Genomic DNA, 25,764 nt, shown 5'->3' with positions numbered 1-25,764 from the left:
ATTATAATTATTATTAAATTTTATGCATTGAAATGTGTTAATTGGTATTATTTTTTTTTTATTCATAAATACGTACATTAGTAGGAAACAAATAAACTCACCGTCAATTATTTACTGTTTACCGCATAGTGCCACTCCAGTAGGCAAAAACACAGACAATAAAATTAGATATATTTGATAGGTAATAACTAATAATTGTTAAAAATAAAAACGCATCAATGTATATAATAATATTATGTCTTTTTAAATCAACATTTCACTTATTTTTGTTTAAAGATTACATGATTTGTTTAACTTAAGGTTTAGTGGTAAATTAAGTATAACCGTACATGTGTGTATAAGTGCAAACGATTATCCAAACGTACCTTCGCTAAATAAATAATATTATTAACAATCATTAAATATAATATATACAATGTATTTAAAGGGGGATATAATATCATAGTATATTCACATTGTAATTACAAGTTATCATCATATTATTAAAACCGTTTACTCCCGACATATTATTATACAACAGATATTACAAGCCGTAAACAAAACCGTAAAAACGTATTTATCTATTTTAATATTTTGTATATATATATATATATACATAAACATACTTGTATATTACATAATATGTACCATTATTATCAAGTAAGAGTTGTATTATATATTATTAAAGTAATGATTGGCGACAAAAAAAAGCTAATAAAGGCCATACATAAGTAATACTAATTATTGAGATAATAATAATAATAATGATCGTCGTCGAAGCGTTGCATACTTGTGGGCGGACAACGCTATACAATGCGGTAATTTGGAGGGGGATATACAGAATAAACAAAAAGAACAAAACGTAAAACGAAAATCGCACACACCGCGCGGACTACGTCGTAGTACGTATATTAAATACAGAATATACCGCGAAGATTTGACGTATATAAATAAAAATTTAAAACTGTCCATCCACCACAATGATCTCTGTAAATAATATCGGCTATAGATTACAATATAAGGACCGATGGGGAGTTTATATGCAGCACGGCGCTATACTTAATATTATAATATTATGATACCTATACCGTAATTATATTGCTCTCTAAATGTTTATATAATAACAATAATATGCACAAATACCTAAAAAAAAAAAAATTATGCGATGACTAGACATTTTGGATAGGCATAAGTTTTATGTATTACATATAATAATGAAGTTATGTATAAAATATTTATGTATTTATAAGTGGGTATAGAAATGTACAAATAATAAATAATAATATTTATCATCATCATCATCGGAATTGTACAGGGTGCGTGGTTATAGATGTACCTACAAGTAGATACTCATCGCATCTCAACAGGTTTATTCGTGAGTCTTCAGGTCCAAGGTGCCAGGATGACCGACGCCTGGCCAAGCCTGATGCTATATGCCTCCACCGATGCCACCGCCACCACCGCCTCCGCCGCCGCCTCCGTAGTGTGCGGCCAATTCCCTTTTGAGCCGTTTTGCCGCACTGTCGTCACGCATGTCTTCGTCTTCGTCACTCTCGTCTGCGGCCTCTTCTTGCTTCCTCTTGGCCGTGGCCATCTCGGCAGCGTGTTTTTTCCGCCACTTGGTCCTTCGGTTTTGGAACCACACCTGGAAAACGATAACAATACAAGAGATAAGTTTTGATGTTATATGTACGAGCATATTATATAGTTTTTGGTATTTTATATGTTTGAATTGAAAAGTCGAAAATTCAAAGAATTGGTAGACAAAGTCATCGAAGACAAACGCCGAAATCGTTTTTTAAACAGCAGTCCGTTACACACTGTGTGTATTATATGCGTATAGTCAGTATGATAAATTAATAAAAACTGTTTGAGATTGGCGGCGAGTAGTACCTATATACTGCAGAGTGTACGGACGGTTGCAGCGCGACCATATAATACGAGTATGCATTTAGGATCGAATATAATATAATATGTATATTGTATACTCCTTATACTGCTCGCGTATACATACGTGTATATAATTAAATATATATATATAAACCGTGTATAATAATATTATCGTTTTCCACATAATTAAAAGAGTTAAGACCATAGCCATTATTTCGTAGACTTTACCGGTGACGGCGGCGGTGGAAAAGGGTTTTTACCGGGGGTATACAGGCGGCGCGTATACTGCAACGATACACGACTATACATATATTATATACCTATTATGTATATACGTATATATATAGGTACGGGGCGGCGAGAGGAGAGGGAAGGGCTAAAACTTTATATTATATCGCTGTATGCGATTTTAATTATAAAGTTAAACCATTTGCGGGGGGAACGGCCCGTAATTAAGAGCGTCCGGGGGCCGTTTGTGCCGGTGTATTTGCAAATTACGCGGTATTTAGGCGTCCATGTATTCGCCATTAATCAACCCCCGGGCTTTTGCAAAGGTCGTTAGACGGTCTTGTTTTTAATAACCGCATTAAGACGACGCCATCTGGACTGCGCGCGCGCCCACCACCGCCACCGCACCTACTCGTCGGCCGTCCCCCTATAACGCCCTCCCCCCATTCGCACTTGCTCCATCGAAACACTGCCATCCACCACTCGCCCACGCACGGTAGTCCGTGGCGCGCTTACCCCTTCTACACCCCCCGACGTATCTGCGTTATACAGCAATAATCTCGGCGTCACATCTTGCAACGTCTTGCGAATGCCGCCGCTGCCACCCCTGCGCGTGCGTGTTCGATAATACTACTAATTGCGGGGGGACGGTTTGCTTTACAAGCTGACGAGATCAAAACTGCTGTGAGCGGAACCGGCACGGCGAATATAGCGGTAATTCGCAGTGTTGCCAACCCCATAACGACGACGATGGTAGTTTATGTCTCCCCCATCACGCTGCCCCCCCCCGCGCGCAATAAATCGCCACCTCGTCGGACTATACGCGCACATAGCATCGCTCCCATCGATATACACGTGTATAAAATATGTATTAAATATACACGAGTCGATGACTTGGACGATTAGACATTATATAATATGTACCTATTATGATTTTAAGGAATTATGACTATTTGTTGCAGCACACTCGATATAGCGTCTTGTATAAACAATATACCTAAGTATTAAATATAACATTAATTGAATCATTAATGGAAGAGTATTGTGATGTAAATTGCAAAAGTCTTCTCAATGGAAACCAATTTTTTTGTTCATAATTCAATTCCCGAAACTGAAATACACTATCCACTTAGAGTTCGTATGATATATGATGTTCTACAGTTCCTTATTTAGTGACCGTTCAACGAGACATGCGTGTATTGTATTTTATTATGTACGCATATTACACCTAAATAAGAATATAGGAGAGTTAAAAACAGATTGAATACAGAGCTTTTATCTATAGTGATAACGTGGCTTTTGAACAAGTTAGTAATGAAATTTGATATAGCTGTAGGAATATAAAAAGAGTAACGAACGGTATGAAACAAATTTGAAGGCAGCTTTAATTTAACATTTTCGTTTTTATGTTCCATTCAAATTAATTAACGACGTCGAGCACAAGGTATTAAAGGAAATTAAATCGGATGAAAATTAAAAACGGCTCTCGGAAGTGAATATTAAACCGCATAATCTGCGACCCGGTATTAATAATAATAATAAAAAATAAAAAAATACACGAAAACTGCTCTTTTTATATACGCGCAATAGAGACGATTTTTTTTACGCGGTGTACGTGCCCTCACCTCAACACATTCGCAATCATTTTTTTTTTCATCTCGTGTTTTTATTATCATCATTTTATACATTTAAAACAGGCGGGCCAAGTGCTCTCCAGGGCGTTTGTCATTTGAATAAAAAGCGCGCGCAATGTGCGGTTAAAAAGTTTTTTAACCTGCACCCCCGACGGTATTAATTTACATTTTGTGCTGCCAACCCATCCTCCCGCCACTTCCGCCGTCGTCGTGTCGTGTGTATATATACGTGAATATACCGTAACAACGGGTTATGTCATTAAAAAAAATAATCTACCCCAGGACAAATTAAATAAGACCGGAAAGGGATGCATATCTATTGTTTATACTGTATATATACATATATGTTCGTTGGTGTGCAATCGTTTTCGACGGAATTTTACTACGCGACTAAATTGGGCAAAAAACCACGTGCGGCCATCAAAACTTGCAGTTTTACTATTATGGACACTATGTGGCCCATTAACTCGAAAAAAAAATGCTCATACAAAACCCTGTTTAATCTGTTAAATTTATAATATATAAATACAATTCACAGTTTGTATGAAATTACAGGTTATATGTGACCGTAAACCGGCATAACTATATATAATATACTCGTACGTTATTATAGATTCAGTTAAATGAAAATCGGTCATTATAAACTTTACATGCGTGTTTGAAAATCACTCGACATCATCGCGGGGATGTAATAACGTAGCAGTGCATCATAAAAGTTAGTATAAGTCAAAAACGATTTTTTTTCTTGATTTCGTTGTTTTATAGGCAAATTTACAATATAGTTAGGGTAAATATCCCCTTACGGTCTTACACACCCCACCAATAGCACGACGACCATTCAAACACGCGCAATAGAAGTATAAATATCTTATATAGGTACATTTATGTTAACTAAAAATGAATACATATATTACATTTTATTACAACACTGAGAATGCGAATTCAATACACCTATACAATCTACATAACCTACATATAATATATAAAATTGATGGATTTTTGGAGGCGGATATATATGTACCTTGTAACGTATTTTACATTTCAGAATAAAAATATGTAGCACGATTTCTCCCGTATTTTTGGGTTTGAAAAATCGCGCGCGTAATTACCCGGAAACTTTGGGAAATTGTGCGTGTAAATACGATTATATATAGCTGCTGCAGTGCATTTATATTGTATACCCGTGGAAAATACGCGCACACGCGGCTTACCTATATATAATATTGTACACATGTAGGCATATACCTACAATATCCGTACACCTCACAATTCTCTCTACACATAAACGTGTATACATATTATTATTATATGTACATATTTGTCCGGTAAATTGCTCGTGTATAACGTACGTTGTGATTATGTATTCGGTCGGGACCCGCGCAGAGGCTGCGCGGCTGAATAATATAATAATATTAATAATGGAAACGTTAATTAACCGAATCAAAATCGACCCAAACGATATTGTTATACATAATACGTACATACAGATATATTATACGTATACCTGTACACCACCATAATATTATAACGGGCCGGATACGCCTACGCCATTACGGGATTAATAATAATTAGCCGATTGCGCCGGACAACGATAAAACACGCATATAATATAATATATACCTATACAGTTCGGAAAACGGAATGGCGGCGGCGGCGGCGGTGAATAGAACCCGTATTATAATTGGACCGATGATAGCTGGACTCGGAGATCCCGATGGACCTAACAGTGTACGGAGTTTGCGGCTGGCAACGTTACAGCAGGTATTACTACATTACGCAACTACAATATATCCGTATGAATATTATAATACAACACGTATGATATTAATATTTTTATATTTTATTTCCACAATATGTATGACATTATCGGATTGCGTTCGTTAGAAATCGAATAATCATGCGCGTGTATATATAATATTATGGGCACGAGTTCACTGGTTCGAGTACATACGAATGATACAAAATGATTTTTACATGAAAAATATAATAAATAATATTATAATTTATAATGCAGTGTAATAAATATGTATGTATACGAGATGGAGTTGGAGGGATCGGAGAAGCGATAAATCATCGAAGGTAATCTGATTATGTCGCGGGGTCCGTCGCTTTTTCGCCAATTCCCGGTGTGGGGAAAATGAAAAAAAAAATCCTTGATGTGTATGCGCGTCACCGTCGAATGAAAAACTCGGCCACCGCCGTCCAATGCGTGTGCAATAGATTTATTAGGTCGGTAACACGCGATACCATTTTTATTATTATTATTATTGTTGTTATTATTATTCCCAAATTTATGATTTCACCTCGACTCCGTCACTCAATCACTATACTGCAGTTTTTAGTACATATTATTATTTTCGTGCGTGAATAAAATTATGGACAAACGGTTATTTTTATTCCTACTTTTATAAATACAAAAGTATAAAATATGTATGCGATTCGCATTTCATTTACAAAAAGAAAATATTTATCTCGTACGATGTAATATGGTGTGTGAGCAAACTACTCATCTTGTCGGACTTGACGTGTGGTCACTGTGTATAAATGTCCAAGAAAGTACATAATACATAAACACCTCGCGAATTATATCAGGCGCGAATAGTCGAGTAATACGTACATACCATATTATCTATATTCGTGTTTATATATTATCCACAAATTTACCGCAAACCACGGTAGACGATGGAGTGACGAGTAGACTTTATGATTATGGTCGACTATAGTCGACTACACGTCGACTATTATATTATGGAGTACGTAGACGTCCACAATATAATTTATTGTACACGACGTAAAACGGAGAGATCGTGGGGACAAGTAATTAATGATTGTAAAAAAAGCACTAAAATTATTATCGGGCTGACTGACAGTGCCGCAAGTCGGGATGAGTTACGGTGGAGGCGAAAAAGCACATTTTGGGGCCGGACGAATACGACGGTTTTTTGCCACTTTATTTATATTTTTTTTTTCGACGCTGCCGCCGCCTTTGCTATACATGTACATACGATGTTATCGCGTCACCACTGCCATATATACACACACACACACACACACATACGTGCGATAAATTTATTCAAATGCTATTCGGAAATTATCTCCGAACATGATCGAACACTGCGTATATACTGTGTATACACACATTAAAACATATATATATATATGTACGCGAATTCAAATTTGCCGCGAGCTCGCGATTTTTAGACGTGTCGTTTCGCCTATACATGTTATACCGCTACCGCTCACTCTCACACACTTAACCCTCCTAAATGTACCGCAGATGGTATCGAACACATACGATCGCGAGACCGGGAATGGCCGCGCGGTACATTATTATGCTAATTCAGGGATTTCCGGGACGCGCGTATACACAATGTATACGGGCCGTGTGCGTGTGCGGTGTATATACGTTAGTAGGCGGGGAAGAAATCCCTAGAATTATGTTTTAATTAATCGAGTGTTAGACAAGTTAATGCCGAACCAACGCCTCGATCGCACATCTATTGCATATTATGTATTATACTATATAGGTACATATACATTATATGTATAGACATCTGATAAAGGTACAATAATGTTTATATCTGTACATGGGAATCATGGATATAATAATAATATTTTACTGATCTGAAACTTGACCACTGAGGAAAACAGATGAAAGTAAATTTCTAATATTCGTAAGGTCTTTGGGCCAATAAAATATAATTTAACCAGAGAATAACACGAAGGGAAAACAGAAAGATATGAACCAAATATTACTCGGTCATACAAAGACAGTGCTAGATCAGATACAAAAAGAGAAAATACCGCTAGAAAAATCAAACATGATTTGAGATGACGTTGTTGAAAGGATGCGAGAGCCTTATACCAAATCGGGAAGACGGATAGAAAAATATTGGAGAATCGATTAAGAGACGGGATGTGACCTAGAGACTAAATTAACCCTAAAAAAATTAATATGGTCTGATCAAAAAAAAAAAAAAAATGTTCTCGGTCTTTAGTCCTGTCTCGTCAGTGCAGACGCGTAGATCGTTTACTTTGGCAAAAAATTATTTAATTTATAATTACAATAAAAATTTTACATATTATATACAAACACGCATATTATATTATTTACTGTGCTTGTATATACGCAGCCGTGAATCGTGTATTATATGTGTGTAAACTCTCGCGCGTGTTTGAGGATAACGCGTGTCGTCCTTATCGCCGACACGCGCGCCGGGTAATCCGTGGTAATGCCGTATCGGCCACAACACATCCCGAATAACGCCGTGATGTAATTGCGTATTAAAATTCAAATTTAATCCGGTAGGGAAAAAAACAAAACGAAACGTTGACTTTATAGGATAGCCATTTTATACTGCAGTTTATTTTATGCGATGCATCATCTGTAATAATATGCACATAATACGTTTATACATATCATATTGACGACACGCGTTATACATTATATAAACATTATTCGGGAGGAATGATGTTGGAAAATATAATGGATATGCAACCCATAAAACTGTACACGCGCACACACGCATATCTATGTACTGATATCTATACAACTACTGTAGAAGATGTTAACACGATTATCGTATGATAATAAAATATATTATTATAGTTCATTGCGCTCGACTCGGCGAGAACAATATAGAACATCACCGCTTTCTATTTTAAAATTATTTTGCCCAATGTACCTAATACACCTACATATTATATGTTAAATGTACTACTTACTAGTACCAATATATACCCGCGCGTTGCTATTATTTTAATGTCACATAATAGAAGTCGTTAATTTGTTAGGGACACGTATCTTGTATTCCTTTACTGTCCTTTTTTTCCCAAATCCAAAATACTGAATATAATGTAATATAGTACACTAAAACACAGATTATGCAACACAAGTCACGAAATTTTAGAACAATACCGAAAACATTACAGAGCTCGCTAAAAAAAAATACATGCATATGTTTTTTAATTAAGTTTCTCTAAGTGCGAGTTGGACATGCCACATGCGTTTACTTTTCTACTGTTTCCACTGTTTAGCTCACGTATTTATATATTCATTATGTAAAGTATATTCTTAATTTAACAATTTTACAATTTTCAAATAAAAATATTTTAATACGTTAAAACCATAAACCATATAAACCTTTAATATAATAATATGAGTACTATCGACTATCGTAATACTAAATACGCACGAATATTATTTTTACATAAAATAACATACAAATAACAATTGCACCGTATTCTATGACGAAATGCAACACTCGATTTAATAATAATATGATGCATGATTTGTTCCTCGTAATTTCTTACAACGGTAAAAACACTAAGAACATTGCCGGAAAAGCGTCGGACTTTGTGCGATTAGCTTTGTATGATGAAATATATATTCCCGGTTCAGCCGCGTTAAAACGTTTTTTTGGCATCACCGTATATTTTTATATATTATATACACACAACAATGTAATGGGCGGTGTATTTATCGTCACCGCGTCTAACTGAACACTTTATTTATATATACGCCGCGTGAACAACCCTCTCTCGCGCGTTATTTTATTATTATTGTGTATATAGTGTTTAGGGTTTATTTTTTAAATTGATTACATCGCGAAAAACCGATGACCGCCGTTCAAGCTCATATATATATATATATATGTAAGTGTAAGCATATAATAATTGGTTTATCGAGTCAAACCCTTCAGGGTGAAGGGGTGTACGCCGCCAAAGTGTATATATACGCGCGTTCACGGACGGTTAACCCGACGCACAGGGATCGCATCGGCATCACGCCGGCAGCGTACCCATATGGCGTTTTCTCAGCGGCTAATCCGATTTGGCCTGCTAATGCGTAGTATATACGTGTGCACGCGCGTTTTGGGCTTTGTATATTACATGTTATTGCATGTTGTGTTGTATACAAGCAAAAACCAAAACGAAAACATCGAACTCATTTTGTTTATTATATATGCGTTCCGTTATAATACTTCCGTACTCCCACATAATGCATATGCGTGCATATGTGGGGAAATATAGAGACAGAGAGAGAAAGTGATGGAAAGATTAAGAGATAATTTCGTTTGAATGAATATTAAAAATAATAAGTAGATTTTATACAAATGATTTAAACAAGTTGCACGAAACTCGATGGATTGGTTATGATTATACTGTTTTAATTTTGTCATCCTTATTACACACATTTAATATATTATAAATATAAATACACCCACTTTTGAGTCTATACTATAATACATGCTTACAATGCGTATTCATAATACATATATAAGTACATATACGCCACAGCCGTCGAATTAAGCCTTCTAGCAAACGTTATTAAGACCGGATAAGTCCAACGTCTCGGGAGACCGCGAGAAACGAAGGCGGCAACGGTGGTGGTTTTATCAACCTCAAATTATACGCGTATATAATGTGATATCGAACTGCAAACACGCTACGACGGTGAGTTAATTGCCGACTAATGGCGTCTTAAAGATTCGCGACCGTCTACATCTACAAATATAATTCTGCAACATTATTTTTATATTATATTATATTATTCCCGTGCTCACATCGTGGATGTATTATTATTATGTATACGCCGTAATATGGTATTCGTGTAATAGAATATCATATTATTGATATTTCGTTTGGGAATATATTTTTTTAATTATTTTAATATCGCGATCGCTTATAAATTATAATTACAATAATCTATGAATAAATGAAGCAAGTCTAACTTAATGAAAAAAAAAAAAAAAACTGTAAGTTATAATATAATACCAAAGAATTTTCACTAACGGCTGCATGCGGGGTTGATAAATGAATTGTTTTGAAGAGAAACATGAAAAAAAGAAAAAACCGTTCCAAAAATGTATAAACAAGCTATTATGCCTCCAAATATCGTTATTATGTATATATATATATATTATGTAGAACATTTCAGAAAACATAAAACGGAATATTATACCCGCGCGGGAGTATGAATCACTTAAAACCCGTATCAGATGATGCGATGAGTCTTTTACGCACAATAATAAAATTAAACGTTTCGGACGTGAAAGAAATAATATATATATATATTATTTTGAAGAAACGAAACGAGGGGTAAATGTTAAAACAGAAGCGTCGGGTAGTATACATTATATCAACGCGACAACGCCACCAACACCATACTGTTATAAATGTATTAGACATAGTACGTATATATATTATATACCTAACTAGTATAGATTTTCGCAATGCATTTATGTATGCTTAAATTTGTAACATGACGACTGTTACGGTTTTTTTTTTCTGAAAATTGTTTCACACGCGCGCATATAGATATCGGGCAGGGATCCAAAGTATAGAAAAGATCGATATTATTATATTCAGGGTTAAGAAAATTTTAACTTTTTTTATCACTAAACCGATATGTTATAATAATATGTATACTTATCGCGCCTTTCGCTATATTCATACATTTACAAGCCAAAACAGCAAAGTCTACAGAATATAAAAGATATTTAAATTAATATATTATTATCATTGCAATCGTAATGTAGATACCTATAACTGGCTAGTTATATTTAAATATTTTAAACTAATAAGCAAAACTCAAAAGTAATAACTGTTGTTTTAACAATAATATCATGAAGAGGCATACCTATACAAATTAATACGCGAGTGTGGTACGAAACGTTAACAATATAAAAGTCCACAGGTTAAGATGCCGACAGTCGAAATATTATTGATAGCTTAAAATATTAATTATTCTTGTTTCAATTTTTATAAATCAAATAGTATCATTAATTTTTCGATAAAAAAAATTAAAATTAAAAATATTGGTGAAAAAAAACTATAAATTTAGAATTCTTTTTTCTGGTAGCAAAATAATATTTATACATATAAATGTATGTTTTTAATTAAATAATTTCATAATCCAATGCATAATAATAAAAGAAAAAAAATTCATAAATAGGTAGTAAGTAACTCTTAAGTTTAAAAGTAATAATTTTGATGGCATCATACTGTTCGAAAGAAAAAAATTATCCATGTTTTTATAAATATTTGGTTTTTAATTTAAATAATTTCAATAATAGGCGATTATAAAAAAAAAAAAAGGTAACAACACTTCTTAATTTGTCAATATTTACTTTGGTAACAATAAACTTTAGTTTATCGATAAAGGTACTTCACACTTTTCGACATTCTCTGACCGTCGACATTTTAATCTGTCGACGTTTCGAACGGCTCCCCTGATGAGCTATCCTTACGTATCTAGTCTCACAGGGGCTAACCAAGAGGTCGTCTCACTTCTCGGAGTTTTTTAGTAGGCGGATAGATGACAGTCAATAAGTGATAATTTAATATTAACCGTATACCTATAATCTATATAGTATGGTATGTCAGTATATAATAACTACGACAGCAACAGCTGTAGATACGCAAATAATATATAAAATATTTGATGTCGAATGCCTTTATCTGCAGGTCACGGGCACACGGCGAGACGCGGGCGGAAAGTTTTAGACTATAAGCCTTTGAAAAATGTCGAATTCGCCACGCCACGGCCGCCGACGACAATCACGAGAGTACATCATCGTCGTTACCGCGTTATTAAACGTGTATCTGAACACGTCGTATAACGCCGTCATGCACCATGCCCCCCCCCCCCCCCCCCCCCCAGGAAATTCAGTAGGCGCGCCGCGGCGAAAAGACGTGTTTTGACTAACGCGAAACTGCACGCTCGTGTCCGCACGACTCGTCCCGCGCGCTCGTTGTACGTTGATGCGTACACACGCGATGCGCACACGACCGGGACACGTGCACTTTTTATATAGAGATTAATACGACGGCGGCGCGCGGGAGGCGTTATACAAGCAGCGGTTACAAGCGGCCGACTCGTCGCTGAGAGTGGACGGGGGTGGACGCGCGTACACTAATGAAGCGTCGTCATCGAGTGTCGGATGTTTGCGGTGGGCCGTCGGGCGCGGGCGAGCGCGGGTTACGAGCGGCGGCTCGACGGTGTAGACGGAGGGTGCTGCGCCGTTCTGCCGCCCCAGCACGTCGGCGTGATTTATGGCATCACCGACGCCGCCGCCGCCGCTGCCGCTGTCGACGGACAGAATGTAACGGTGTCGGTCGGAGTAGTTCGGCGGGAAAAACGACGGAGCGGATCGTTAGCGCTTCTTCGCGGGGCAATTAAAAGCGCCCAGCAGTGTCGGCCGCCGTGTCGGTTACCGTGGTAACGGTTGTTTGAGGAAGAGACAAGTGCACAGTGCTTATATTTTATACGTGTATATATGTATATATGTATATACGTGTATATATATATATATATATATATATTGTTATATGCGGGAATGGGATAAACGCGGCGGCGACGGCTTCGTGGTGGGTGTCGGGTCTGGCGGGGTGGCGGTGGCGGTCCGCGGGGTTTGTGCCGTGGCGGCATAACAACCCGAAACCCCGTCACTATAATTGGAGGATTACACAGATAATTGAATCGCCCTCAACGCGTGGCAACAGTGTGTGCGTGTACGCTATGCGTATGTTTGTATATATATATATATATGTGTGTGCGTGTGGCGAAGGGACGTTAGAACGCGATAGCGGATGCGGTCGGGGACGAGGGGGGGCGCGTTAAAACCGCACGACGACGCCTTTCAATAAAAATGTAAATTCGTATAAAATATATAATATTATAATTTTTAATAAAAAATGACGAAAAAATCCTCCTCATATTATATAATACGTATATAATAATATTGTATTATATATGTATATATGTATATGTATATATATGTATTATAAGCGGGGAAATAATTCAACCACCCGCCGTCACTTAAGCCCGTCTGCATAATTATATATTATGTAGCTGCTGAATGCGCTAACTATAATAATACGCGCTGTAATCGACGAAATCATAATAATTATTTGTTATCGGGAACCCTTATAATACATAAGTATTATATATATTTATACGCCGATTTATTTTATCCGTTTTTTATAAAAGTATAAACGTTACGAAAATACGTTCGCGCGATTTCAGGTGACGTTTTCTGCCTTTATAATTGCGTTAAAATTTAGTACAAAAATGCGTTACGAACGCGCGTGCATAGAAGATTAGGGGAGGGGGCTTAAAATATTTCAAAAAACCATTCCTGATAAAACAGTAAAATAACAGTGAAGGCTGAATTAAAATCTATCAACGAAATATGTATATTGTAAACATTTAGTCTAATAGTACAATATAGTAAGTTTTGTAGCTAATGTCTTACCTTTACTTGAGATTCAGTCATGCCCAGCGCGTACGCTAATTTTGCACGTTCCGGACCTGCCAGGTACTTAGTTTGCTCGAAAGTCTTCTCGAGTGCGAAGATCTGTTGCCCACTGAACGTGGGCCTCGTATGCTTCTTTTTACCGTCCTTCTCTTGATTCGAATTGTTCACTAGAAAAAAATTACGATTTTACTATACAATTTTAATTCTACAGTCACATATAAACTGTTTTTATATTTTATATTATTTGTTACAAAGCACCCATTTTTTCCCTAAAATATTAAGGCGTACGCTCTTTAAAATATATTAACACATTCTTATACAGAGTTATTGATATTTTATGCAATACATATTTACTTATAATACACCATTATTATCCGTGTAGATTTTATAACGACGAGCTATCAGTATAAAAAATAGAAGAATATAAAAATAGTACATAAACGCGTATATAAAACGAAAGGTTCCACTCATATATTTATCAGAAATTCTTGCCATGTCTTATGTATTATATATTATATCTACATCAAAAATCACAGTGTTAGGATTGTATTATATATAAAGAAAAATAATAAAAAATATACTTATACTCAATTTGTTTCGTCTATATACACCATCCTGCAATTGTCATGTATATATATATATATATTTATGTATTGTAACATCGTAAACTCTTAGCGACAATTTCAAACAACTCTGGAATAGCTCTTATTATTATCGAATTTTGGTATATATAGGAGCGGTACTATGAGAAATAAAGGAAATGTCTCCGAGCAATATAGAAACAATAATATATAAAATAACGTTTTCCCTGCGGTGGCGGTGGTGGCGTTTCCTTTTCGATATTGCCGGCAAATAGTTATCGTAAACACAACAATCTGGCCGAATGATCGTTGCGGTCGATTTTCAGGGCGCCGAAAACACGCTGTACGTAATATATATATAACATCCTCTCCACGCATCGGTCTCTCACTCTCTCTCTCTCTTACTCTTTCTTTTTTTCTTTATTTCTCTATTTCTTTCTTTCTTTTCGTGTCTTTTCCCCTATGCTCTTTCTCCACGTACGTTCACACATACACACACACACACCACTTACGTATATGTATTATATATATATATCGTTTAAAACAACGAGCAAAAGTAATATAATAAAAGGAACAGCAACCCAACAACATAAAATACGTTTAAAACGAACGCGTGTGGAGAAAATAAATAGCTTATATACAGTGTACGTATATTGTATACGTGTGTGTGAGAATATGATATATATACGCGTATTTTTTTGCCGAAGAAAAACCGCGAGGGAAGCAGCCTGATGCAAGTGTGCGTGCGTACGTGTAAGGTACTATGGGATGTCGGAAAATAAAGGCTCGACACTAGGGAGGACGATAGTGAAAGGGGCGTTATGTTTTTATCACTCGCTCGACGAGACGAGCGATATGTGGGATGGGAGCGGCAGATGATATTCAGGGTTCCGGGAAAGCGTGTCAACGAGAATTTCATTTTGTTAACACAATCCACGGCGGCGGTGGTGTCGCACACACGCGCACGTGTACCCCGAAAAACGTTGTTTTCGTCTTTGCGTCCCTCTTCGTCGCCATCATATCGTATATTTCCGCACACATCCGCGGAGAAGAAGAAAAACCAAATAAACGATCTATTTCTCGGCGGCGCCCGGGGACCGCCAAATCCCGTTTACTGCATTTCAATGTAATTCCGTCGGTTTTCGCTACAGCCCGCCATCGCACTAAAGCCCGAGCGTGCGCGCGCGTATATAAACGTATACATATATACACAGAAAATTACTTCGTTACGCCCATCGTTGTGACTTTTTTTTCTCAAGAAATGAATAAAACGAAAAGAAGAGAAACTAGCACAACGCTGCAACGGACTGCTTATCGTGAAAATATCACTGCTCCCTGTACCGTCGCACAGCAAGTGGACATACAACTATTACGTTTACTTATAATATAACTATAAAAAATTCTAACCATAGTCGTAGTTACGTGTCACACGCTTTTTAAAAAATCGTTAACACTGTAAACAAAATCATAAAATCTGTTAGTGTAGGTATTTGTGTAAATAATGGATAAATATGTTTATATTATATATACCTACTATTTAGTCTTTAATACCATCTGCACTTTTGTACTTCCTACCGAAATTCAGTACCCGCCGTTACCTTAGTCAAATACATTTCAAATAGGTTAGGTTAGGTATAGTAATAATTATTATTTCTAACTAGATAGCTAAGTTATATTAGATTTAATTGTAAGAGATGTACTGCGTATATAGTATATAATACACTTACATCATCGTGACAAGGAATTTTATCTCAATACAATTAAATTTGAACATTGTATTAAAATTTTCTGCACGAACACTTTATAATATAGTTCGGTATATTATAAACAAAATTACGCAATAAAAACATACTGGAAATTATAATATTAAACGAAAACTTGAATACCAAAACGAAGATTCTCTATTGAGATTTTAAATACATAAAATGAAATATATTAATAAAAAAGAAAACATTCGCTAAATGAAAGTATCATTCGCGCGTACATATTATATGGCAATAAATTCGTTTTTTTCGGCTGAAAGGCGAGGAAAAGTAAAAAAATAATATTATACTAGAATGCGCGAAAAATTGTTGATAAAAAAAGCCTTTTCAATTATCCCTTCGTATTAAATGGACGATACGCACTTGCGGATTGTGTGTGTATGTGTGCACGTCGTTTCAGAGACGGCACACATGCCGTTACACGGGATTTCGGGTCGGCCGGCGATATTATTAAGCTTTAATACGGCGCGCACTCATATATATATATATATACGTATATACCACGAGGGTGGAAGTTGCGGTGCGGTCCCTTTAAATCATTACATAATTTGACCCTTATAAAATTCACCTCCTACCCATCATCCACACACGTCGTCCGGTGGGTGTGCGAATGAGGGGAAAACGACAGTGGCGACCGATAGATATGTATATATATATGCATTACAGCGCGTTGTGTACCGTAAACGACGACGACGACGACGAAGACTACTACTACTACTACGACGGCGATAAGGGCGGGAGCGGCTATATAATATCGTCGTCCCCCACATTGTTTGACACTGTGACGGAAGCTAATTGAATAGTTTGTAGATTGAAAATACGATATCGCGGGCCTGCACTATATTCACGCGCGGGGGATGATGACCGCGCAGCGGGCGGGATATAAGGGTAGGTATATATAGTCGCGCGCGCGCAAGCAAGCACTCGCGCGAATTCGGCCGACCGCCCGAACGCCCGCCCGCGCAGTGGTGCGGGCGGCAGCGGCGGTCAGTTCCGCCGGAGATTACCGCACGCCATAACACTTTCGCCACGCCGCAACAGCTTGCGCCGCGAGCTCCGCCGGACCGTCACCGACGTGGAGAGACTTCGGCGCAGCTTTAAATTATATTGTATAAAATTGTTCTCATATTATATGTATATATACAGGCACACACATACACGTGCGGACCGGACGAGCAATAATTTCGTCGTGTAAGTTTGCAGGTGTGCGCGTGTAACTACCTATATAATATAATTTATTTCACATCATATCATTGATATTATAATAATTTTACGGTATTATACGAATAAAAAGGTATTTGTGCGTAAGTTTAACGTGAATTCAGGAAAAATAATGATTGAATGTGTAGATATTATTGTAATAAATATATGTATAATTATTAGTATGCAGTCCCGCCGTTACGCGAGGAAATGCGACAAACTGATGATGTACATATCATAGTAAGTAATAAAAAGGCTTTTGGAATTTTCACAATTTATTTAGGTACTTATTTCCATGTACCCAGTATGTAATTTGTAATTTATGTATGACTATAGTCATGTCGAATTTGAGTGCAGATCACATTTACAATTATTACTTTAAAAGGTATATAATACTCGTATATATATATACGTATTAACATACATAAAACTAAGTTCTGCAGCATTCAGCTTATTGAAGGCTATAATTAAATATTTCATTTATTTATCTTAATTATTAAGCCGCGGAAACGCGTCACATATTATTGTATTAAATATACGTATCATCAAATCGTATTTATTTTTCTAATAACATCCATAAGTCTGCTGCATATTCTTTAAAATACATTAACATTATGGACGTAATTTAATGAGTAGGTAACAAGACTAACGAGTAATTTAGTAATTTGTATTTATATATAAATATATAACTATAAAAATAATAATAATAATAAAAAATTCGAGACTCTTCTCTGATCGAATTCGAAAAGCAATAGTGTTTAGATGTTATACCTACATCGTTGTTTGAGTATAAACTAGTCTTAAAAAGAAATGTGTTTTAATATTGAGCCTCCGCCATGATATTGGCAATAAACCCAAACGAATATAATATTATAAACGTGTATGATATAAAATGTTTATTTTTTTTTTTTTAATAGTTTTTATACAGACTTTGCTATTACACTGCGATGACCGATTGTAATTTTTCGAGAACCATAAAAATAATATATACGCTACGAACGGTTGAAATTATTATTATATTATTATTCATAATAATACACGTAACGAATCGCCCGGAAAATTGCGTAGTGTTCTCGTGTATTATAACGATATATTTATGTATATATCATACATATAATATGACATAAATTATACAGCTGCTTATTATTGCGCTAATAACAATTTTCGAGCAACACAATTATTAATAATATTTATTTATAGTATTTACGAGTCTAATATATTATTAATTATTAAACATATTATTTTCTATTATATATGCGCGCATATACTGTATTTATAAATCGTTTAAAAAACCAAACTGTATGCCTCTATAATACTACATTAAGTATATACCTAACAAAATATTATACGATTATAAACATTATATAGCCGTCGCACCCCTTTAAGGAAGTATATATATAGTATATACATATACCTAACATTCGCGCACGTCCGATATACGCATATTCTATACGCAATATATACTACAGTTAATATGGCTTATACATACGACGGCCATATTGCAGCCCCCAGGCCGGATTTTCCCTCGAGGGCGAACTGCTGCATTGCCTATATATATAAGTGTGCAGTATATAGCAACAGCAGCTAGTTTATACATGTATAAACTGCACCGTGGTGAATGCGTAGCCGCGCGCTGCAATATATTTATATATAATAATAATACATTATTATTATAGGGGGAAGGGGGGCTGTAAATCCCTCGACCGTGTACCATGTACCATGCTTGCGCAGCCATGAAGACGAGTAAACATAATATATAAAATAATATAATAAACCAACCCCCTTTTTTGCTTCCTCGACCATTGTATAAAATATATAACCTATACACCTATACGAAGATTTCGCGATAAAATATACGAGACTTTAGAACTAGAATACGAGTTTTGTACTTTTGTGCTACTGCTGCTGTATTAGTAGGCTGTAGGCACACATAATACATATCATATATAAAATATATATAAATGCCTACGCAGTATTTATATTGCAATAATTTATATTGCATACATGTAGTTACACTTATTATAATCTAAACACATAAACTCGGCTGATGTACATATTGATATCGTTATACATATTTTATAATACTTTTATGTATAAACGCGAAGAAAAATATAGGAGAAAGGTCATCCTGCCATTATGTACGAGTGTATCAGATATGTGTACATGTTATTATTATTATTATGCCCATATGCCCATAAACCAAACCAATTAATTCCTCCTCACTCGGTGGTATATACCAGCTATAATATTATATATTTATTGTTTTTTATGATCCTTTGTTGTCAGTTTCGCGACAAGCGATTTAATAGAAAAAAAAATACACCTACACACACATACAATAATGCATGCGCTCAACGCTCGATACAATATACTATATAAATATATATAATGTGCGCCAATTAGACACACGCAACAATCGTCGTATTAAAAGTGCGTTTATATTATTATACACGATGTATGGAGCTATATTGCTATGCATAGCAGTTTTTTGTTGTTAATATTACGATCATTAAAAAAAATTTTAAATATCACTCAAATATAGACAGTGTATTATATATTATATCCTACACATAGCACGCCGAGTAACCGAGTATTATATAGTGACGACGTGTTGACGTAAATATAATATATTATAAAGGGTAGGTACCTAATCCAAAGCGGTCCAAAATAACGTGGCAGAATAAAATGCAATTTTAGCATAAAATACCCAACTGTACATAAACATATCTATATGAAATTTTGTAACCCAACATTTTATAATGACCGCGTGCAACGTCCATTTTTATGTGTGTACCTATAATAATAATATACACCGTTCCGTATACCGATATCAGGTCTAGGTCTACATAATATATATACAGTCAGTACGATGAACCCGTCTATGCACTTATTACGTATAATACTCGTACCTATATATATATATATATATATATATATAACCTGCTGTAGGTATTTTATACTCGCATGTGACGAAAGATAATGATATACATTATTTTATACACACATGCACACAAAAATATACGATGAAATATACGCTCATCATGGTGAAACTTTAGCACCCCTAATAATCCTTTTCGAATATATATATGTGTGGGTTGGCGGGGTATACAGAGCTTTTACCGCAGACTGTATGTGTGTATGTGTGTTTTTATCCCCTCGGTTATTTTTTTTTTTTTTTTTTTATGCTGAAAACGAAGTTTTGTGTCCGCGGTGTGCCGGCAGCGGACGAGGGGTTTGCAGCAATCGCACACATCTGTTACCGCTTTTGACCGCCGCGGCGGTTGCCGATATTTGCGCGAACGTCATTTGTCACTAGCCGGTCGAAATCATAGGCCAATAAAAACGCCGTTTTCCCGTCCATGTATATATAATATCATTATACACACACTCAGTCGCATAATTCTCATATGTATATTATTGAATATAATATACGAAAGCTTGGAATCGCTTAAAATATATATATTGCATACGAATGCTTTAAATTTATGTGAGTATTGTGCTGCGTGAGTGTACGTCTATAATAATAAGGCGAAATTCGATAGATAAAAAATAAACTGCTGCAGTAAACCTATTTAGTCTATATACAAATAACAGTAAACCTCGGATATGTCATGTTATATTATATCAAATATATAAAAAAAAATGTATGTCTGTTAAATTTTTCAAACATATAATTTGGTTCGTTTTAACACGAGTATAAAGTTATTGTTTGACATTTTTTATATTTTACATTTATAAATTATATCTTTCCGTGAAAATTATTTTTACATCGAATTAAATATATGTATCTACCTATATAACGCCGAATAATAGGTATACCTAATGTTTAAACAAACGGTTTTTAAAAACAATTTAGCCAAACATATTTAATAATCTGAAATATCTATACATTATTATTCTTTCAATTATTCAAAAACTGATTTCTAAAATTTACAATTGTAGAACCATATTTTAAAATACTTAAATCTTTTCTACAAGGAAAATGTAAGTGTTTTGCGGCGATATAAACTTTTTTGTAAGTGATTACTGTTAAGATTTTTTTTTTTAATTTTTAAATATCTAAAAAGAAACTAGAAAAAAAGTTTTTGAATTATTTATAACTTTATGTACTTATGATAATATTTCAATAGGTATTCAGAATATATAAAGGTTGTATAATTTTAAAATTATACATCTAGGTGCATTTAAATGATCCGAAAACTGTTAAACTATTTTGAATTTTGTTTTACAAACGTATTAACATTTTCAAAAAAAAATATCTGTTTAACATTTTACAGTAAAAATAGTTTATACTCAAAAATAGAAATGTTCATTACCAAAAGACACTTATTTAGAATCCAATCAATTACAATTCTGTGTGTTATTATACTTAAATTTGTAGTAGTTAAATGCGTATTTCTATGAGATAGAAGAATATTCTCCTCCCCAACCATTGATATACTGTTTCAATATTATATTGAAAGCATGTAAAATGTGTCACACTATTTTTAAACATTATATATTTATTCTAGACCTTATGCAAATATCATGAAATCAAAAATATGTAGATAAAATATCGACCAAATCTTTATGAAATCTAAAGAATATTGCACCACAACAGTAGATATAAGTAGGTACCTATCTTAATGTATATTTATATAGATGCGTGCATGATACAACGTATATACACTATTATAATAATATAAATGTACAATGATGGAGGTACTCACGACTAGCCAGCCTGTCCCTCCAGGCAATCGGGTTATTGACCAGCCCTTGGAAGCCCGGCCAGTAGAGGTTCCTGGTGGTGAGGTCGGCCAACGTGGTGGCCGGGTGCTTGACGCCGCCGTTGTGAAAGTATGACGCCGCGGCAGCCATGCCGGCGGCCGCGATACCGGCCACGCTGTTGAACGCCCGTTGCTGGTGGCTGATTGCGGCCGCTGCCCCGGTGGTCGGCGGCCTCGACAGTATCTGCTCGATGCCGTGTGGGTTGCCCGCCGTGCACCCGTTCTTCATCTCGGTCATGGTGTGCAGAGCAGCCAAAGGCGGGCTGCTGCTGCACGGCACGTCCAAAAAGTTGAACATTGGCGACAGCATGTTGTGGTGATGGTGGTGATGTTGCTGCTGGGACAACATCATCGTAGAGCCCAACGACGACCTATATATTTGTACGACAAAAAAAACACACAATACCAACTACGGTTTATAAATTGTATCAAATATTCGTGTACCATATAAATTGTATTTTATATCGATATAACTATAAAGAACAATATACAATGCACACGTATTATATAACATCAGTAAATCACGCACGGGATTTCAATTAAATGTAACGCGTTTTTCAATATTGTTTTTGTTTATTTTATCTATACCTATTTTCTTAGCAAATTCTGTAATTTTGGTTCAATCTATTAAAATTACACTAAAATATTGAGTAAAATTAATTTTCGTTGTTATATATTGCACTCTGTCAAAATTGATGAAAAAAAAAAGCTTTTTAACAGAACAACCACTGTATTATAATATATACATTATATTTCATATGAGTATATTATTTTAAATATAACGCCTAACACGTTAAAATAAGTCACTTTTGTCGTTTTGTAATAATTATAAAAATATTGATGCCTCGCGATATATACCTATAATACAATATTATTATATGTAGGTACACACGTGCTGCAGCTCGCCACCATGATAGAATAATAATATTATATTGTATATATATGCGTACCTATATATGCTAAGTACGAATAAAGGTTTTATACTATAGTGCAGTGTCTGTATAGATACATCTATTATATATATTATATATGTGATATGTATACAGGCGCTGTCGTCACGTCCAACCCACGAGGAGACCGTTACATCACAATGATCCCGTGTCACGACCCTCCGAAATGTATTTACCGATGTAGAAACTACATATAATATAATATATTATTGTTAATGTTCATAATACTGGAAAATTTCCATTCTCATCGCTGAGGCTGCTGCAGTTATATACGAGACGTGGTAAATTATTCTAGTTTCATATATATATATTTATATATATTATTTGACGTATCATGGATATTTATTATATATATATACAGAATTTGAGTTCCGTAACCAAGTGTAAAATATCTTTTTGAATGAAAACGATAATCACATACTCACATACATTTCTAAGTATATCTTTAATATAATGTATTCTTTATAACGTACCTATATATATACACACACCCGCGTGCACACACACTATATTAAATGTATGTACAATTTGTCAATATATAATTTACATTGTATATATATATATATTATATATATATATATGTGTACCAATAATATTATCATCTGTAATGAGTGTATACCTAATATATATATTATAAGAAATGTATATTATATGTTTTTGAATAGATATCGTAAAATCAAAATTTATTTTAAACATTTGTTTAAAGAACAACTTTTTTATGATAATAATCCATAAAACGTACAATTTTTTGAGAACAGAAGCACATATAATATTGCAATTACACATTGCTATTGTGGGGCAAATTCATTAAACAAATTAATTGATTAGTAGTAATACTATTCGGTGTTTATGCATTATTAATTTTACTTTATATAAGCATTTTATAAATGATTATACATTATTATCTACCTATAAAATTAAATAAAAACAATTAGTATTTTATCATTTTTGTCAGTGTAATATTGATGAGCTAATTCAATTTTTTTTTAATTTATAACAATAATTTTTCGATAAGGATATTTACGAATTTTAAAGTACTTACTTAGAAGAATTTTAATTTTGAACATTCAACTACGATGCATATAATACTTAAAGGTATGCCTCTATATATAATATGGGTTTTAGCAAAATACATGATGCACCTACCTACTTATCATAATTTCGCAAGCTACAACAACCAACGAATGTGCATTAGCATAAACCTATATTTATAATATAGAACTTACACATTAGGTAATACAGTAGATACCTATATCTATACGGAATTTACTTTATTGGGATTATTACATCGATCACGTGTTTTTTTGTCTCAATAGCGGTTGTTCCAATAAACCGGAATTTAAAAACAGAAACAACAACACAATAATTTGCTGTTGATTATGCTCTGATTTATAGGTATGAAATAATAATTTAATAGTTATAATAAAAACGGAGTCTATATTGCATTGCTGTGTGTATAATTTAAAACATAAAACGTGTACCTATATATTATGCCTAATAATTATTGTGTACCTACTTATATTTTATATATTATTGTAGGTATACAAAAATGTACTAACCTGGACGAGTCCTCAGCCTCGCTGGTCGTCCCGCTCTGCGCACCCGGCGATGCCGTCGTGGTGAATGCTTGACACACCTGACTATTTTCAAAAAGTCACCGTTCGGCAACGGCGACGAGTGCAGCGACGCTATAGGTATTATAGGTCGCCGTCCGTCCACTCTGCGCGGATCCGGGCTACGAGACGTTCGCGTTCTCCGACCAGTACATGATGACGATAACGATTTCTTCTTATGTATACGTATAATACAAACAACTAGACTGTCGATAGACTTGACGGCGGTGAGTATATGTACGGGGCGTCGTTTATCAAACTATATATTGCAGGGTTATAATATATTTTAACTGTAGATATTTTGTCTATATATTAAAACGCGTATTGTCGTCTGTATATTGTATAAAGTCGAATAAAAATAACGTTCATGTGACGAATTTACCGACGATATTATATGGTTATTAATAAAAAAAAAAAAAAAAAAGAAAAAAGAAACGAAACGAAACGCAAAACAAATAATAATAATATTATATTATCAAACTCGGACGCGAATCACGGTGTAAAAACGCAACGACGATGACGACGCAACGACGGACGGTGCAGTATAATATGAACGGCAACGTACAACGACGACGACAACAAACAAACCGTATTTATGATAATATTATGTATTATGGCGATACGCGAGATCGAAAAGTGGTCCGCGGCGGCCGACCGGTGGATGGATGCGACCGTAAAAAACGACGCACGATAAATGAATGCGTGTGGTGAGCGGCCGCACACGTACACCTCGGGGCCCAGAGTCGGTGGCCGAGCGGAGGGTTGGCCCCGCGCGCCGGCCGTGGGCACCGCCCACCGGGTCGCAGATTGGACCGTCGGCCGTGCCCGCCCACCGGCACCGCCGCCTCGGCCGTTCCCGCCGCGTACACTTCGACCGGCAGCGGCGGCGGCCGTGTTA

General features: G+C 35.3%; 1 protein-coding gene across 1 annotated transcript; it reads right to left on the bottom strand.

Moving 5' to 3' along the window:
- Window positions 1-615: 615 nt before the first annotated feature.
- Window positions 616-25,549, bottom strand: LOC112598761 (homeobox protein Nkx-6.1-like). The gene is made up of 4 exons (XM_025345358.1): window positions 24,813-25,549; window positions 22,247-22,674; window positions 13,991-14,160; window positions 616-1,624 (listed from the first exon to the last, which is right to left on the bottom strand). The coding sequence occupies exons 2-4, from the start codon at window positions 22,653-22,655 to the stop codon at window positions 1,409-1,411; spliced, it is 795 nt and encodes a 264-aa protein (XP_025201143.1). The 5' UTR covers window positions 22,656-22,674; window positions 24,813-25,549; the 3' UTR covers window positions 616-1,408.
- Between the last annotated feature and the right edge of the window lie 215 nt (window positions 25,550-25,764).

Source organism: Melanaphis sacchari, unplaced genomic scaffold (genome assembly GCF_002803265.2).
Source record: "Melanaphis sacchari strain LSU unplaced genomic scaffold, SCAv2.0 Contig4_pilon_pilon, whole genome shotgun sequence".
NCBI classification, from domain to species: Eukaryota; Metazoa; Arthropoda; class Insecta; order Hemiptera; family Aphididae; genus Melanaphis; species Melanaphis sacchari.
This window is presented reverse-complemented; position numbering and strand designations above follow the sequence as displayed.

Bases quoted from the DNA above. Each gene is read 5' to 3' on its own strand.
- LOC112598761 (XM_025345358.1), bottom strand. From the start codon at position 22,655: ATGATGTTGTCCCAGCAGCAACATCACCACCATCACCACAACATGCTG. The intron at 14,161-22,246 runs GTGAGTACCTCC...ATTTTTTTCTAG, and splicing joins GAGGGACAGGCTGGCTAGTC to TGAACAATTCGAATCAAGAG. The intron at 1,625-13,990 runs GTAAGACATTAG...ATCGTTTTCCAG, and splicing joins TGACTGAATCTCAAGTAAAG to GTGTGGTTCCAAAACCGAAG.